At 38.8% G+C, this 19,942-nt stretch overlaps 1 protein-coding gene across 7 annotated transcripts in view; it reads right to left on the reverse strand.

Moving 5' to 3' along the window:
* The window catches only part of NAV1 (neuron navigator 1), a 297,342-nt gene that overhangs the window by 109,611 nt on the left and 167,789 nt on the right, over nt 1-19,942 (reverse strand). For all 7 annotated transcript variants that reach the window (XR_015798556.1, XM_088154273.1, XM_088154270.1 and 4 more), the window contains one exon: nt 17,807-18,172. Coding sequence is in view for 6 of the 7 variants with exons in the window: in XM_088154273.1 (XP_088010399.1) it covers nt 17,807-18,172 (366 nt within the window). In the remaining variant the exon portion in view is untranslated. The remainder of the gene's footprint in view (nt 1-17,806; nt 18,173-19,942) is intronic.

Below are 19,942 nucleotides of genomic sequence, written 5' to 3' on the forward strand. Positions count from 1 at the left end.
TAGCAAACTTACCAATTTTTTTTAAAAAAATGTAAAGGTAATATATTGTAATACCCATGTAAGAAGATACATAAGACAAGGGCCTATCAGGATCCTCCCTGACTATTCTATCACCACAACGTGAGAGCCAAAATGCATGAAATGGTCTGGAATTTTCATTCAAATAACCTAAGTGAACATTAAAGACAATACAGAACTACAATATAGCGCTATTTTAAGGACAAGCTGGAGAAAGGCACTAACTCCATGATCAGGATTCTGTATTGTGTGTGTTTGTGTGCAGGAGACTTAAGTGTGTGCATGTGTGTGTGTCAGAGTCTGGACTAGGCAAGGACAGAAATTAACATTTCTGTACCCTGTTGTTATCCAAAGTAAAATCCTCTCCTGAATCTGTTATTTCCTCTGCTTAAAAAAGTTATGGTTTCATATATATCTTTGTAAGCCAAATAACTTCAGAAGGGAAACAATTTCAGTTGGGAAAATGGTGTGGAGAAGAGTTAATCCTTCTGTTTCCCAACATCGCAGTCCAGCACTGCATCTATTCCTGTCTCTGTGGCAACTATACATTTTAAAATAAACCATGAGAGTTCCTAATTCACAGAGCCAGTGTGTCATGTCCAGCGGCATTTCAAAGATCTCTCTCCAGTGACATTTACCTGAAAGGGAGGCAGAATCTAGAGGGAAGATTGTCAGGCCCTATTTTAATGTTAAAATAAGAGTTAAGTACTGAAAAGTTAAATTTATGCTTGCATGTAGTTTGTATGTGCTGTCTGTTTAAAAGGAAGAAAAGCATTGGATGCCATGAAATACTTTCCCTTTTCCTATCACTAATATCTGTAATAGGGATCCTTTAATAATGGTAATATCATACCAACATTTCAGTAAACTTGCCATGGTAGAATCATTCTGGCCTTCTCAAATCCTTTGAAATCTGGTGCACCATACGCTTTGTTGAAAGAAGCCAAATTAGGCTCCTCAGACAATCTTGTAAATTCAGGATTTATTTGTGAGAGATAATGCCCCTTAAAAGCCATAGCATAGAAATTGAGAACTCAGGAGATAGAAATGGTTGATCTAGCAACCAAATAACAGCAGTACTGTTTGGATTGCACACCCTTCTTTAGACCAGTGTTCAAGTACAGAGGGAGACAGTCATACAACACGCCAAAATGCTTACAGCGCTCTGAGGTTTCTTTCACTATGTAGCACTGACATGCTCTCCAATCCATCCATCCATTGACAGCAAGATAGTCATCCCTGCAACACCAGTGATTAAAAATAAGAAAGTATTTTTCAAAGTGTTTCAGAACCTATGCTGATTTTATTTTATTGACTTAACATCATTGTTTACAGCTGTTAACACTTGTACTATTTTTCCTACAGTCCTTTCAGATATTTTACTCACAACAACCACAGAGACAGGCAGCATGGGAAGCTATTTAATTCTGGAGGAATGTTAATGAAAAAAATGTCATAGGAAGAACTGATGCTAAACTGCCTGGAAATTATTATTTAATATGAGCATATCAGAGACCACACAATTATTTTATGTCTTGGTTCTCTCTGAATGGATTTGCAATCACAAATTACTCTCTACTTTGAACATCAGTGTAGGAGTTGGTAAATACCAGACTTGTCACCACAAGAGGACATGCACATTTGCTGTGACTGTCTAAATCCAGGCAGCAACATGTACATATGAAGCAAGGAAAACCTGCAATAAAGATGTGGACATTTCTTCCTGGTTTATAGGTGAGGAATATAAAAGGAGGCTATGGAGGAGTAAAAAATAAAAATCCAAGTGCCTACATTCACTACCAAGATAGTTCCCTACCATCTAACAGGTACTCAGCTCCATTAAAGCCAGGGGAGATGGTAGAATATGGTTGGACAATTTTACAACCAAATCAGCCTTTGTGTGTCTTCCTCAGTATGTATTAGGGTTTTAGACTACTTAGTGGACAAAAAGGAGAGTAAACTTCCATAAATTGATTTTGGGGCCAGTAACCTATGATGTGCATCTTAAAAGTAAAATAACTAATAGAAGAGAATATATACAGTTCAGGGTTGAACTGTGGAGGCCTTGGTGCTCTCTGAGCTTGGTTGTTTGCTTGCAGACATTTCATTACCCAACTTGGTAACATCATTAGTGAGAATGAGTAAAATAAACTGTTTCCTTTTTCTTTTTCAAAGGAGAAATGAAATGCAGCTCTAGAATCCACATGCATGATCAAATACCATCCAAAGTAAGATATATAACACTAGTAGCAATTTTTAAAAACTTGTGTGTGTGTATATGTATACTGTACATACATACACATTTTAAAGGTAGACATTGCTTTGAGTTAGTCATTCCTTAGCATGAACATCACTCCTCTATTTTTTGCTGCTAATCTGGCTTTCCTATCTCAGAACAGAAAGTAAGGATGAACAGCTCTAGATTTTGGTTAAACATATAAAAAAAGTGGCACTAAGTCTACTGATCCTGAGGTTGACCTAGGATCAGACTAGGAGCTTCCTTTTTCAGGTTGACTAATATTTACAGTATGTATGGCAATGAAGCACTAATTTAGGATCCTTTGTTTAAATTGGATGCCAACAGTTATCAGATACTCCAGAATAACATTTCCTTCTAGTTGAATAATCTCAGCATTATCAGACGAGTGTCATTGGTTGGCATGTTTAGGCACCTGATAACGCCTACATCCTAAATAGGAGTGAATGCTCCCACTACCTGCTTACTTGTCCTCTCTTTCTAGCCACAAAGAGATGAGCAAATGTATAGAAGAGAAGCAAGGTTTTTTTATCTAGTAAATCCATATATGACATTAGGGAAGAAGTGGACCTACTACAGGATCAGAGCCAACAAAGAAAAATAAACCAGACTGAGGATACTTGCCCAAGTCTTTTCCCTGCAAAAAGTGAGGTCACCCATCAGTTTCATAACCTTCCCCATATTACACATATACTCCCAACAACCAAACGCATAAAGCACCAAGAACTCAGCGTTTCACACTTCTCCCATCCACAGCTTCTCCCTGATTAAGAACCAGTCCACACTTCCACCCAGATCTTCTGTTCCCTCTGCAGATCAAAATGCTGATTCATGATACCAGCAGACAGAGGCAAACCCAGGCACAATGCCAATTTTCTGTTTCTGATATAGAGAACTTTTTTTTTTTCAGCCAAGCTACAGAAGCACTGTGAAGTTACAATGTGCACCACTATCTTCAAGTTATTTAGTATAGAAGTGACCATAATGTTGGACTCAGAGCACAATAATGTTTTCATTTTGGCAATTGATGCTATTAGACATTAGACCCTCCCCCTTATCTTGCTTAACTGAGTTGTTTGTAAATTTGTTTTTATTTTTCAAGAAGAAAAAAGCACTGTATTCAACAGGAACTCCAAAAGCAACAGCTGCTGAGCACAAAAGGATCAATTCCCCTTAGATTCAGGGAAGAACATTCAGTTTTGTGAGTCACTGCAATTGAAGCAACATATTTTGTCCCACAGAAATATATTCATAGATCACATCTTAAATCTGAATGTAAACTCATAATCCATTTCTGTATTATCACTCCCTTAGCATCCCCAAAATCAGCCAATCAAAAGCAGAAAAGTCTTCAGTTTGTTGCTAGGTCAGCATTTAAAACCACAACATGTAATGCAGGAAGGACAAATTAAAGGCAGAAGCATTTGAATGAGCGCAGGTGGCTATTTAAAGAGCTTAACTCAAACTGCAGCCCTCTAAATATGTTGGACTTTCATTCCTATAAATTTTAGGGAATCCTGGCTTAGACACTGAAGACTTTCAGCTCTTTGGAGAGCGAGACAGAGAAATACAATGCTTGGTAGTTTTTCACCAGTAAGAAACAGTTATATAACAAGAGCCCGCTAACAAAGAAAGAAAGAAAGAAAGAAAGAAAGAAAGAAAGAAAGAAAGAAAGAAAGAAAGAAAGAAAGAAAGAAAGAAAGAAAGAAAGAAAGAAAGAAAGAAAGAAAGAGACAGACAGACAGACAGACCGACCAAGGGAGGCAAACATCTGTGCACCCCCAACCTTTCCTCTAATAAGAATAAGTTTGGGACTCACTGAGAATCCCCACTAATATAGTAAAAGAGCCAGTACAGAACGATTGACTTAATCCATAGTATCATTGCTACATACAAGCATACATACATGTCCTTCACGCCATTCCTTTTTGGGGTAAATAACATTATGCAGAGTGCAGAAAAAGGAGTAAAAAATAGTAAGTCAAAGAAATGAAAGGTATTTTTATTGCATTCAGCAAACAACCTTCAACTCTATATTCACAAAAATAATATTGTTTAATTCTGGTCTATTCAATTTTATCATACACGTTCTTTAAATCAACAAATGTATTTCTTTTTCACATTCACGTATTTCTCCATGACCCGTTGAAGTGCAAAAATCTGGTCTGCATACATTCTGCAAATTGAAATACCCAAATTTTACTTATCGTTCCAGCCTGTACCCTTTCAATCTACATTCTGCCAAATACTTTCTCAGGAACATGAAACAAGTGATACCTCTTTCGTTTTACATTCACTCTTGCTAAATTTCCTTTTGTATAGGAAAGCAATAATACAAATCTTTAAAATATGAATTCCTTCCTTTCAGTTTCATCCCAAATTTCATTTCATCGCTTTTGTGTTTAATTCTAATCACTCTGGTGAAGGCTTTACCAGGTTTCACTTGCTCCCAAAACAATGCTTTATTTCCATCAAAATAACTCTATATTTTCTCTGTTCCTTGCTCTCTTTGACTACCTACTTGGCAACTATCTTTTTCTGAATATGCACATTATACAATATTTTATACCATAATTTTCATCTCTCTCTCTCGGCAGCAATTTTATTGCTTTTTCTAATCCACAGTTTCTTTCATTTCATCATTGCACTAAGAATTCTTTTTCACACTTCCCATTCATTCAGATTTATTCCATCCTTCCCATTCTCTTCATAGTAATACAATCTATTTTTATTTTACTGTATTTTTAAAATTTATGCTCTTTACTATTTACTCCTCTTATATTCCAAGTTCCAAAGTTCTGTATATCATGGTTATCACCAGACAGTCCCATGGATATTGGCCTCCACAGCCCATCATCATGGTTTTGGTCAATCAAGGCTTTTCCTTTTTCCTTTTTAATATGATAGAGAAGTTGTAAACTATGTTACTAGCCTTAGTCGCACCCACGCTACATACATTCCCTGCTAATTATAAGGACAGTGCTGTTGACTGTTTTTGTTTAAATTTATTCTTTGGATATTTAAATAATATTATGATGTTACTGTAGTTTTGTGTTATTATTGAGAACCGCTGATTGTAGCAGTATAAAAATGTTTGAAATAATCTAGACTAAGGCCCAGTTTTATGTCAAGCATGCTCATATTATTCCATGCAACCTAGGATTTAGAGACTGATGGCAAGCCAACATACTCTTGCCTGCATCTCACCAGCTAGGTGGCATATGCAGTATACCAAGACAAAGCCAGGAAACGTTTTTTAAAAATTAATTAATTAATTATATTAGTTCACATTTGTATGCTGCTTAGCTCCCAATGACTCTGGGCAGCTGACAACAACTAAAACAAGAAAAATACAGTGACTAATTAATGATAATAATAACAGCAACAACATTAAAAATAAATAAGAGATGGTAAGGACAGACTAAATAAGGAAAAAGCAAAAGGTCTTCACTATCCCTCGCCAAAGACCCACAAAAGTTATAGCACAGTACAGCAAAGGCTAGGCCAGAATTACAGTAAGCCAGACAAATGATATCAGGGTCTTCAGATGTAGACAGAAAGAAGTAAACAATAACTATATCTTTAGTTGGACCTCAGGCGAATGCAGCACATCACTGCACTTCATTAAAGCAGCTTGACATTTTTTACACTTCCAATAAACCTTACACTATCCCTACCTGTTTTAAGAGTTGCATTTACTTAAATAACTTACAGGGAAATCTGAAAAAAAAAAATGTGTTGGGTTGTTTTTTTTTTACATAAATACATATTTAACCATACTTGCAAAGATTTGGAGCACTTCATCTTAATCAAATTCAGTCACAGCTCTCATAGATATAAATATGATCTCGGTATATAATGCATTGAAAACATTATGTATAATATAATTAGTTCTGCTACTATGAACCATCCTCAAATTAAACATTGGGTGTAGCTGTGATTGCATTCCTGTTGCTTTTTTAAAAAAAAATACAGGATAGCTGGACTCTTTTCAAAAGGTTGGGAAAGAAAGCCACGAGGCAATTCTTTTAACTTGCCCTGTTGCTTGACATGTTTTAGGCACTCCCAAATTAAGTACTATGTTGCAGACAAGCCAGAAATCATGTGAACAATAAAAAGAAAGAAAAAATCTTTAGCAAAGAGCCTCAGTCTGCTAGATTCCACAAAAGCTGTTCCATGAATTTATACTCAAACTCTTGTAATTCCCTAAGCCTGTATTAATGCAATTTAGAACTGAAGAAAAGGAAAACCAATGAAAAGGAAAGATTATCAGGGGGGAAAAATGAATGCATGGAAGCTGGAAAATAGATTTGCTTCTGAATTCTACACAGCTTAATCCTAAAGATAAAGGAATCTGATCATGGGAAGAAAAAAAAATCAAGAGTTCTAATAATGTAACAGACCCAGAGCAAATGGAGAATTGTCTACAGAACGCAGATGTCTACAGCATCTTTAGAACACTTGCTAAAGAGTAACCATGCTCTGCTACCATGGAAACATGCTTCTGCTCCTCCCTCCACTGAGCATCTGCAAAGCAATCACAGCTTCTTTTTTTGCTACTTGTGCAAATAGAGTAATCAAACAGGGCAACTTGCCAGTCAGCTTTTCTAGACTAGCTGACCCCATATTGCAGAAGACTGACAAAGTCACAAACAAAAATCTAAGGTAGGTGGTTTGAATGTATTGATCATATCTCAGCTAGATCAAAGACTACCTCTTTCAAAGCTATGGGTTAGAGCAGGAAGACAAAGCCTGTCAGATTACTAATAATAAAGGTGATTGTAATACTTATAGTAGTAGAAGAAACAATATAGTTAAATATCGGAAGAAAATATACTGTTAACTTTGGGAACTCTATACATTAAGCCTCACTCCTACATTCCCAACAGACAAGTTTTAGAGGAACCTTTAAGAGGACCTCACTCTGCCACGTGGCTGAGCAGTTTCACACCAAAACAGAGAGTTCCTCAGAAGTTCTTCCTGTCCTCTGAGGTTCTCCTTTGGTTATCAGCAAAGCATATATAGGAAAGCACCATACCAGCAACATGTTCCTGCCTGGCACACATTTGGGAGTATTTTCTTTCATGATTTGCAGCAAAGATATGGTTGCAGTTAGCAAATAACTCACCTGCCCTCTCTATAGTAAACGCAAAATGTTTGTAACAGTCCCAGGTGGCCAGCCTGCCTTGAAGCTTATTCAGTTATGAAGTCACTGGAAATTCCTGCTTGTTAATTGTCCTGAAAAAACAGTGTATCAAGCTCACCTATTAATGGCAGGGCAGGCCCATTAAATCTGCCACTCACCATCTTGCTTCCTTCAGCTACCTTCTTATTCTGTTCCTTGCCAAAGAATCACAATCTGTCCAAAGGATGGATGGATGGATGGATAGATAGATAGATATCACATTGTTCAATTATCAAGATCTGTGCATGTGTCCATATACAACTGACCTTATGCCAAATGCAAATGCAAATAAAAACCTATGTATTGCCTTAAAACTATAATGGTATTTGGACCACTGTAAGCATCATCTGTAGCAACTAGGAAAATACTAACTGGTTTTCAAATACAGCTTAAGTATATGAGTGAGGATAAAAGCATTAAGAGGATCAGTAATAGGAAAAATAAAACTACAGAGAACAAATAAAAAGAACTGTATGGTTAATACAATAATAATACAATAATAGTGGGAAGACCTAGATTCATTGACCATGAATCTCACTAAGTTTTGCAACTTCACCTACTTCACAAAGTTGTATGAATAAAATTTGTGAGAGGATCTTTTTTTTAAAAAAAAAAGCAAACTACAAGTGTAGTAAAAAGAAAATAAAAACAAAACGGAAAACCATTCAATGATCTCTCATTTGCCACTTTATAGTGATGATACATATGCAGTTTTCTTTTATGTATAACTGTGGTTAGTCATCCCTAATACTTGGGGGAAAATGGAAGATGAATTTAACTGCAGTACACTAATAATTGCTAAAACAATGTTACTGCCAACAGTGTAATCTTAAAGAAATATTTCTCAGCTGGTGCCTTGAGTTCTGGATGGACACATTCTCAGGTTTTTCCTTTTTAAACCACAACTTTCTTATGAAGAAGGGTTTTAGCTTGCCAGGTTTTTAGCTTTTTCATTGGGCTTATATCTTGACTTCTATTTCTTCAAGTGAATTGTTTAAAAAAACTTTATAGACATCATAACTTTTGTTCTGGTTAAGTGTAACTTTTTTTCTTTGTTTATTATATCAAGAATAAAAAATAAATCAAGGGAACTGGGTCATCTTGGGGGAGAAGTTCAAAACTGTGTTTTTATATCCCAGGCCAATGTTTAATGTTTAAAACACACACACACACACACACACAACACTGGCAGAGCATGCCACTATATATAAACAGAGAGCGAGCCCCACTCCATTCTAGCACTGAAGATGTCACCTAGCCAGGTAACGAAACGTTTGCAAGAAAACAGCCAAGCTCAGAGAACCCCAAGGACTCTCCAATGTTTAATTTTGCACAGGAAAAAAGACAATATGTTAATAGTAAACTAAAGTTCATTTTATGGAGTTTGTTAATAAGACATTAGTAATTATTTGACATTCATCTGTGCCTTTAGAGCTGGTCTGAACTGAAGGAACATCTAGAAGACTGTCATTTTCAACTTTGCTCACGCATTCTGTGCATCTGAGCAAGGCTACCTTTTTTGATATCCCATTTCTAATAACGTGAGATTTTTAAAAGGCACCTATACAAATAAAGAGGAAACAGATTTATAAAACTTGTGTCTTAATTTAGCAGCTTCACTTCTTCCAGTGAAACTAGGGCACAGGTGTTCTAGGAACTGGACAAAAACATCTGCCAGTAGAACTCCATACAGTACTGAACAGAACTAAATAGTGGCTCTAGAAATCAGTTCTAGTGGAACATTGCCTTTTGGTGCTGTTGGTGGATGGGGGCGGGTAAAACTATCACCCACCCTATTTGCTAAAGACCTGAGGGTACTTCCAGACAGGGTGCATAACCCAATCATTGAGTTAACTGACTTCCCCCAGGGACCTTGTGACTCCACTGCGGGTGCTTAGATCCTGGCTTCCTCATGCTGCAGTCTTCAGTTTTCAACAAATGGGGAAGCTGCATTTGCAAACAGTCAGTGTCCCTGTAGAAGTAGCAGGTTTCAGAACATTGTGCTGGATGAGGTGATCTGCGTGGCCACTGCAGAGGATACCTGACTTACCCTGACTCTCTGTTCCTGTTATATAGATGGAATGGCTGGATATCAGGTCTGGGCAAGTGGGCTCAAATATAGTTACATGTGTGGCTCGGTGCCCTGCCACTAATGTGAGCACATAAAATGTGTGGTTTTTTTGTTTTTGTTTTTTTCATTTTTCACAGGAGAGGAGAATTTCTTTTTGGCATAAAACTGAGGGGGCAGGATAAAGCACTTCTTCTTGGCCTGCAGACAAGCTTTGACGGAAACATTTGTGTGCTCATCTACTGGCCAGGAACAACAAGTTCTGAATGTCTGCCAGTTTTCTGCAAGCCCTGTGGACTCACAAACAAATAAATTGGCCCATTTGAGTTGTGTTTTAGTATACTGATTTAGCCTGAACAGTCCACGCAATCTTGGTTGCCTTTTAACTGTGAAACGAGAAGAGTTGGGTGATTGTCTAAACTTAAGTTTTAGTTATTTAAAAATGGGCCAAGTCTCTGACTGAGAGAGATGTCTGGTGCTGCAGGTGCCCTTAGAGTCAGCTGCAGTGGATTTCAACAGGGGGGAAAAAATTCCTCCTTCCAAATGTTCTAAACATAAAATGGGTTGAGAACTGTCCTCTAGATCAGCGTTTCTCAAACTTGGGAACTTTAAGATATGTGGACTTCAACTCCCAGAATTCCTCCACCAACCAAATTTTTGCTTTGTTGTGAAACTCATTTGATAGTACTGGGCCAATTGTCATCTGAGTTCCTATTTTGTGTGACAAAACTGACACATAATGTCCTGATGCTGCATGCAGTTTTCTACTGTATGGAGACATACACCTTCTCTGGATCCTAGTCAGTGTGCAGAATTAGTTCCCTGGCACTGGGATATGGATATTTCTGGGAGGAAGAGGAGGCACCTGCTTTTCCCAGAAATTCTTTTCTGCTCCTATCTGTACCTTGAAATGCAAAACCAAAGTGAACCGGGAACTGCTGTTTGGGTGTGGCCATGTGTCCGTCATCACAAATCTTTTAAGTACATTCTAAAATATGAATCCTCAGTCCTAGGAAGAAGGCAATGACAAACCACTTCCAAAATTACAGAGTTGGAATGGAAGATGGTTACTGGTCGTATCTTCATAGTTTCTTTAACATGTGCACCAGCCCTCACTGAAAGCTGTATGAGATCAGTTATCAGTTCCCTCAAATCCATGGGCAAAGATTGTTTGTTATTAGTTATTTGCAGTCTTATCACTTGGCAAATCGCTTGCCAAGAAAACTGCAGGGACTGAGAGGAAGTTTGGTGTAGTGGTTAATGCACCAGGCTAGAAACCTAGAGTTTCTAGTCCTGCCTTAGGCACAAAGCCAGCTGGGTGACCTTTGGCCAGTCATTCTCTCTCAGCCCTAGGAAGAAGACAGTGGCAAACCATTTCTGAAATCTTGCCAAGAAAACTGCAGGGGCTTGTCCAGGCAGTTGCCAGGAGTCAACACTGACTCAAAGGCGCACACACACACGAAGAATTAATAGGCCTACTTGATTCTTAAGACTGCAAATAACTAACAGCAAACAGTCTTTGCCCATGGATTTGGGGTAACTGATAATTGATCTCATTCAGCATTCAATGAGAGCCGGTGCATGTGTTAAAGAAGCTATGAAGATATGACCAGTAACCATGTTCCATATCTGTAATTTTTCAAATGGTTTAATATGGGGATTACAGGAACAGCTGGGGTCAGTGATCCACAATTCTGTTCAACAACTTGGAGCTCCCCAGATAGCAATGGAATATTTATTCTGGTGATCTTCCTCCAGGTATGGACACAACTGGCTCACCAACTGGAGCTAGGCAAAGGGCCTTCATGCTACAGCCTCTACCTGCCCTTCCAGCAGGAGCTATGAATCCAGAAGCACTTCTAAGTCGCACACCTATTCCCTCAAGCACAGCATAACCCCCTCAAGAGACACCACTGGAGCTGACAGAAAACCACGTTAGACAAACAGCAACCTCGTTTGGGTTCAACTTTAACAGACTAAGATTCAGACTAAGTATCCTCCATAAACTGGGACAAGACCTCCACCATCTCTAGCTGGACTTGGTCTGGCAATAAATTATTAACTATCAGCATACTGATGATATTCACCCCAAATCAATGGATAGCTTCTCCCAAAGGCTTAATTGGCTGTTTAAAAGAAGAGAGAAAACAACCCTAAAGCACCTCACTATGGGGCAACCACTGGACTGACTCCTTCTCCCCCATAACCATCAAATGGAAATGCCCATTTGGGATGGAGCAAAACCACAGCAAAAGGATGCATCCTGTTCCCATCTCCTGCAGATAATCCAGAAGAATACTATGGCTGATAGTATTAAAGACCGCTAAAAGATCTAATATGACCAAAACAAGAGTATCCAGGTCCTGGTAAAGATTCCATGTCTATGTATGAACCTTGACTTTAAATGGTCTACATAATCCACTTCTTCCAGGTACTCTGAAGCTGAATACCTTCCCTTAAAATGGAATATTGGAGATTGGATGTTTGCAGGTTGGCTGAGCTTCTAGGGCCTTCAAGCATTGTTAACATGCAATACAACCGCAACATATGTCAAACTGTGTGGACTAAGCTGGGATGGGAAGGTGTTATAATGACAACTATCCATGTAGCAAACTGCTTTCACTACATGGCAGCTGGGTCATGGAACATTTGGCATTAAAAAGCTTTGAGAGCAATCAGGTTTGTACAGAGTGAAGTTTGGCCCTCATTTCTGTACCTTCTCTGCAACTGCACAGATAGAATAATCCATCAGATTCAGCTTCTTCTGTTCATGCAGTACTGTAATAAATAAACGCAGTCCTAGAAGAATGTCTCTTTCTATGTAGTTGTTAACTATTTATAGACTATTAAGGTAATTTGATGTTCAGACATTCAAAGAGTGTTTTGAATTCACACATAGTACCATCTCCTATTCCTTTTATTTTCCTTTACTTTTCTGTTGTTTTAGTTTGTTTATATTGTGTCTTTCATTTGGTGTTTTATGAGTGTTATTTTATTAGTATTTTTAATCATACCATGGATGTTTTAATATTTTTCCATATTTTATATCATGTAAGCTGCTGAGAGTCATTGGACTGTGATGGGATATAAATATAATAAATAAATAAAATATTTAAATTCAGATTTCCTATGCTGGTTGCAAACAAAAAATACAATAAATAAAAACAGCAGCAAATGTTAAAGGAGCCAGTAAGACAGAGGTCTCGTCTCAAATCATGAACCAGCAAAACACTGTTGTGGACTGCAGAAAATGACTTAGAAGTACTGCAACCCACAGGGCACAAGTTTGAGACCTCTGCAATAGGAGATACTACACAAAGACCTAATAAATAAAGAGATCTTACCCTAGTATCCCAAACTAATCAGAACACAGGGTGAACTTACATACAGAGAATATTTCACAATCAGGGGACTTCCACTGAAAAGGCCTTTTTTCTGGTCACTGGCTGCTTCCTCTTTGGTCTTAGGCATATTGAAAGAATAGGTCTCTAATGCAGATCTTAATATACCAACAGGTTCATAAGGAAGAAGAAAGTTTTTTAGTGACTGAATCCCCAAAGCAAGAGAGTTCTAATGATGTGTGTCTGGGCTGTCCTAGAATCCAAGCTGACTTTCCCAGGAGGGAAGGTTGTGGGGCAGGATAATCCTGCATGCCCTAATGAAACGCAGAAAAGGCCATGCAGGATTATCGTGCACCACAGCTGTCCCCTCCAGTTCTTCCCTGAGATTTATTATGGCCTCCCACACCAAAAGTTTCTTTATAACATCAGGGTATACAATTAAAACAGTTTAAACATAACAGCCCAGACTAAAAAACAGACTAAAAATAACAATAAAACAGCAACAACAGGGATCCCACAAACACCTTAAAGCCAGGCCCAGGAACTGGTTTTCTGCTAAAGGGCTTTCTGAAATCCCAGGAGAGTGGGCATCTCTGGGGGGATACTGTTCTAGAAGGTGGGGGCAGTGACAGAGAGGGCATGGTTCCGTGGTCCCACAAGAAGACAATGCTCAACTGAGGGACTGGGAGCACATCTACTCTGCCCAAATATACTGGGTGGGCAGAAACTACTGGAGATAGGCACTCCCACGGATAACTAGGCCCTATACCGTAAAAGGCAAGTGGCCAGGGCATGAATGATGTCTGAAGGGCCTCCCAGTTGAGGAAAGGGCATGCTTACTTTATTTATTTATATATATATATTGGCTGCCCAACTCCAATGAACTCTAGGCAGCAAACAAAATTAGAAAAAAACATAAAAACAGCTAAAACCCTTAAATCAGACAGATAGTCCAGAGTAAAATGATCTAATAAACAACAAGATCCACAAAACAAAACAGGGGCCTTAGGCAAATAATAAACAACAAACCCCAGGCCTGGGACCAAAGCCAGGCTTTCCAATCTTTCTGGAATCCTAGGAGAGAGGGCACCGGCCTTGCCTCTGGGGAGATGCTGTTCCAGAAGGTGGGGGCCACAACAGAGAAGGCACACTTCCTTGGTCCCACAAGATGACAGTGTTTACTGGAGAGGACCTGGAGCGCACCCATGCTGCTGGAACATACTGGGCAGCCAGAAATGGTTGGAGAAAGCGGTCTCTCGGATATCGAGGCTCTATGCCATACAGAGCTTTATAGGTAACAACCAGCACCCTGAATTGCACTCTAAAGCCAACTGGCAGCCAACGCAGTTCATGTAATTGTGATAACACATGGACACACTGAGAGGCACCCATTACTGCTCGTACTGTGCATTTGAACCAGCTGCACCTTCCAGGTGGTCTTCAAGGGCAGCCCCATGTACAGCACATTGCAATAATCTTATAATAAAGTGACCAGGGCATGGGTAACTGTCTGAAGGGCCTCCTGATCAAGGAAAGGGCACAACTGGCACACAAGATGAACCTGTGCAAAGACCTTCCTGGCCACAGCTGCAACTCCAGAAGGACCTTCAAGTTGTGCACCAGTCTTAAATGGGGAAGTACAGCCCCATTCAAGACCAAAAATGGTAACATCCCTGACCCTGGGGGTCCAAACAGCCACAGCCACTCAATCTTGTTAGTATTGAGCTGATGTCTGTTCTACCCCACCCCAAACCCAAACAGCCTCCAGATAGTGATGAACCTCTGCAAAGGCCGTCCTGGCCACAGCTGCCACCTGCTCATTGAGCAACAGCTGTAAGTCCAGGACAGCCCCCAAGTTGTGCACCAGTCTCAAAATCCAAGACCATCCCTGACACAGGAGGACCAAACAGCCAGAGCCATTCAATCTTGTCAGGATTGAGCTGATCTGTTCCTCCCCATTCAGGGCCAAACAGCCTCCAGACAGAGTTAGTATATTGACAGCTTCACCTGTGCAGCCTGGGGTTGAAATGTACAATTGCATACCATCTGCATACTGATGATTCCAAACTCCTGTTTCATATGAATGGTGAAACCACAGGAGTTTTCTGTGCCATCCTACTATCCCATGTTCAGTGAGACAGCTCCTCTGCAAGTAATAAAACAATTGGGTTGCAAGAGACATGCGGGCAGCTGTCTTTTATTTGAAGGGAATGTCCCTTAATTCAGAACATAGAAGAATACAGCAGCAAAGTCCTTACTTCAAGATCTGCGTTTCTATGATTGTTAATTTAAAAAGTTGCAGTTGTTCAAAAAAGAAAACATTGAATTTTTTTGAAAAATTGCTCTTATTTTTATTAAAAATATTTATATGTATTTATAAATAAATACTTATATTTATTAAAATATTTTTATTTAAAAAAACAGATACAAAAAAGGGGGGAAAGAGAAGAAAAAAGGAAACAGACAAGAGCAATACTCATAAAAACAGTTCAGTTTTTAAACCCAGCATTAAACCTTGACCACATAGAGTAATATTAATCAGTCTTTCCATTATTGATCAGTTCCATTATGTATTTTCAGCAGAAAGAAAACCAATATAATCAACATAAGACTGTAACTCTGGGATGGTACTGCCTTTCTATCGTAAAAGAGTAATGTATTTCTTTCTAAAACTTATATGGCTGCTTATCTTATGTACAATAATCCTAGTTGGCTCATAACAAAACCAATTAAAACAACAATTAAAAAATCATGTCACTCATACATGGAAGCAGCAGACTCCCCATCACAGTGCCATAACATCCATCAGTTCCACAACTATTGGCTCCTCCCCATCCTGGCCCCGTGCTTGGGGGAGCAGCCAGGGCTTCACAGCCTTCAGAAAGGCTAATATGGTGGAGCTTCCAGATCTCAGGAGGGAGGCTGTTCCAAAGGGCTGGGGCATCTACGGAGAAGGCACACCTCCAAGGTCCCACCAGATGACAGCATATAAGGAAGGGACCTGATGCACACCCACCTTGTCCAACTTGGTGGGATGGGCAGATATCCTCAAGGAGAGGCAGTCCCACAAATAAACAGGCCCCATCCATTCCAGGCTTTTAATGTGATAAACAGCACCATGAACTGCTGGTATCATAGTCTGTTTCCAAAAAACACTGATCACCTTTTTTGCTAGCAAGAATTTTTAGATTAAAAGTATGTTGTCTGTCATTTTTCCCAGAAATTAAGAGGTGGCATTTGTTTTCTTTCCATATAGAAGAAAAACTTACAAGTGAAGAACAAGAGCAAGATCTGTTGGCAACTCAAAGCTACTCATTGCTTGACAACAACTTTGATGTTTCCATAGGGAAACTACACTTTAGCCACACAGTGCCTATTTCTGTCAGATCTGTATTAGTAATTACCTTGTTTATTCTTATTCTAATATTCTAATAATAACAATGTTAAGGGGCTTCATAGCTGGACTCAGAACTTGTCACAATCATACATCTGTAGACCAGAGTTGTGTGATCAACAAAGATTCTTCAGCACAATTTTCCATAATGTATGAGTATTTTTAGGCCCGTGTCTATATCCCTTCCCTTGATGGAGCTCTGGGACTTTTAAATTCCTTCCAATGATAAATGGAAAATGCATGACATAATATCTCACTATGTTACTATCCATCTTTCTCAAACAGCAGGAGGTATCTGCCAAAGAAAAACAAGACCCTTCATTTCCAAGCAACCCAACATTGAAGCACAATGTTAAAATTAACAAAGACATAATTTTTATTGCATTCAACACATTACCAAATGTTACCAAATTTGCAGAAATCAAGGGATGAAATTACTTAACAGAGCAAAATACAAAATATTGTTTATACCCCTTTAAAGTTTGCTTATTCCAGATTATGATTTAGGATAAATTTTTCCAGATACAGATTGCTAAAAGCGATATGAAAATTACTGCACCATCAGTGAGATCTTTATGTCAGACTCCATATAGTTTATACACAGTATTTATATAGAGTATTTTTTATGACACATACCCATGGGTAGGGCTATTAGATGACAACTGTAAAGATCCTGCTACTACTTTAAAAGTTAAAAACAGTAAAAGATGTAAATATTGAGTCTTTTTTCCCATTTCCCACAAATTCCTTCATCCATTATCACTCCTAAAAGGTAAGAAGTAGGGGGCTTGGAGAAAAGAATTGATAAAATAATGGCACTAAATTTCTGCCAGACAAGGTAGAATTTCAAACTTATAAGAATTATACACAGTTTGGTTCATATATCACACTAAGCCATAGAATTATTTCTTTGTTTTTAGCTTAGCTCCTTATTGTTTATGGATCAGTACGTTGTGTTAACCCAACCACAATTCAATAAACCATGGTTTGATAGCACATGGTGCAAGACAGATCATGTGTTGTGCTACATCAGTTTCATGTATTTAAAAATGCTTTCTTGCTAAAACTGTGTTTACCAAAATGGTTAGCTGCTGAATAACTTGTCCTAAAATATTGCATAGACATTTCTGTCACTTCAAGTAAAGTGTTTAGGCTTGAGAATATCATTGCCAATGAAACATTTGACTAGAAACATGTGTTCTGTATGATCACTGGATTTTATCCATCTGGATGAATCAGCACTAACAGTATTACATTGGGCAAGCTCTTTTTTCTTGTGAAGTAATAATCAAATAAATGTCCTTATCTAAATCTCTGTTTACAAAAAATGCTTTCAATAGATGTATCCAGCACTATTGTGTGCTTTAGGTATTTATCACTAACCAGCCAGTGAAATAGTTGCATAGCAAAGAAAAGAAAAATGCTAAATATAACCTATTTACCACAGCTGTGATCTGCCTTGGATATTACTATATACAGAACATCAAGCATAATTTTAAATAGTCAGTTAACTTGCATGTTTCTACTGGGTAAAGGTACTCACCCTGTGGTGATATCATCATCTTCAGTCATTGTCTTGCCCATTAAGTCACTGTCACTCATGTACCCAGATTTAAGATCAACATCATCAGCATCAAGGGACTCCACCAGCTCCAGCCGGGAAATGTGGCTGAGCTTGCTGGGACTGCGCATGGGCATGGTGTGGGAATAATGAGCTCGCTCCCCGTGCATGTACCAGCTAGGAGTGCCTTCCGAGCGACATCCCCCGCCGACTGAAGGGGCATCTCCAGCTTGTAGGCGTGGGCTGGACTGACCATATCGCCATGAGAGAGGAGAAGAACGGTTGGACAGGCTGGATACACTGCGTGGATTGGCTTCATCACTATCATAGCACGTCATCTCCAACGAGCTGCAGGAAGAGAGCAGAAAGAAAAGGCTTAGAATTAGACCAGTGAGGGATTAGATTCAGCAAGGCACTTCTCAAAACCCAGAGTACAGCTGTCTGAGTTGCAAGGCAAACCTCTCAGACAGGACACCTTTCCCAACTTTAGTGATTGGTTAAAGAGTTAGTGGCTACATTGAAGGGAGTAGACCTGTTCTCATGCCCGAGACTCATTCAAAGTCACTGTCCAGGAGAAGGACAGCAGTAGCAACTCAAGGCACTCTCTAGGGATTGAAGTAGTACAGATAGTTAGCACTGTTTGTTATCTCTTTGCTACCTTCTATTGTTTGCCCACATCAGTAGGCACTGAGGCTGTCTCCTGCACTAACCCACAGCCTGCTTCTGCCTGCCACTTCATTTTACCTGCCCCCTTTGGCAAATGTCGTATAGGTGGTATTAGCCCTGCAGCAGACCACAACCAGGTTTGGTTTCTTTTTATTATTAAAAGTCTGGTTGGGGCCACCTGTGTCTAAAGGCCTCCAGGTTAGTACTTTGACTGTATTTACACCACTGATCAAGAGCTAAGAGTACACAAAATCACAGGGCTGTATACACAGGCTGAAGGATACCAGATTTGGACTCCAAAAATCCAGAAGGCCACTAGATTAAAGCAGGCTAACCCTTTACTGCCCTCTAGTGATTTCCTGGATTTCTGCAGTCCCAATTTAGCAGCCCTAGTTTTTGCACTAAGCTTCTTGGAGTTCAAAGAGAATACTCTTATTTGCTATTGCTCTCTATCTTTTTGTAGATTGCCAGTTCTGGTACCAAACAAAGCTCTAACATCACTAACTAGAATCACAGAATCTAGTGTTGCAGGCCCATCTTTCATTTATCATAATGTTCCACTGAAGAATCCTCTACAATACCTCTACCTCTGGGCCTATGAACTTTGGAAAGAATGATAAGCACACATTCGCCATAGTTCTTTCGCCTTTCTTGAACCTTTTGCTTTTATTTAATTGGAATGAAGTGTGAGTGTTCCTTTTCTCTAGTACTGAAATGCATTTTCACACTGACACTTCTTTTCTTTTAAAAGGGGATAAACAGAAGCTAAGCTATCCTTTCACCCACACCTTCTGTAAAACCATTATGCCTTGTGAACAGAACCAGTGCAGATCATTATCTCTTAGCGAGGACTTGTGTAACTATTAAGCAAAGGCTTAACATAGCTGTGGCACTAATGCACATGAATTACAAGTTACAATTAAAGTATTCCTCTTAATTCATGGCTTACCATGGACAGTAATATAGGCCCTGAAACTGGTGTGTAAAAAGTACAAAAGCATGATCAACTCAGCTGATAACATTATGTTTCCTTTACAAACAAAGGCAAGCATCAGAGTTAATGGCCCCTGCTGATACTCTAGCTTGTAGGCATACATTTTATTTAGATTCAGTAAACATATCACTGGACATCAAATACAAACTGATAATTAAAACCATCTCTGGAATGGATTCATAACACAGGGAGAGATGGAGGCAGCCTGCAAAGCCTACATGTACAGTTTCAATAATCATATTAATAACAAAGCTTATCTGATTGAACTGAAATTAAATGCTAATAAAAATATATCACATTTAAAAATAAATTTGTATTCCATGCTTTTCAGGTGATACATGTACCCTTATTAAAGTTGAAGACATATCTGAATAATTGTTTTTATATTTTTCCCCAAAATTATGTTTTCCCAGCAATAGGAACAGCTCTTAATAGTCCCTACAGCAACCCAAAATCAC

This window comes from Python bivittatus, unplaced genomic scaffold, assembly GCF_059951505.1.
Source record: "Python bivittatus isolate LINGU-HERP-01145 unplaced genomic scaffold, Pbiv_v1 ctg000700_np1212, whole genome shotgun sequence".
Classification (NCBI taxonomy): Eukaryota; Metazoa; Chordata; class Lepidosauria; order Squamata; family Pythonidae; genus Python; species Python bivittatus.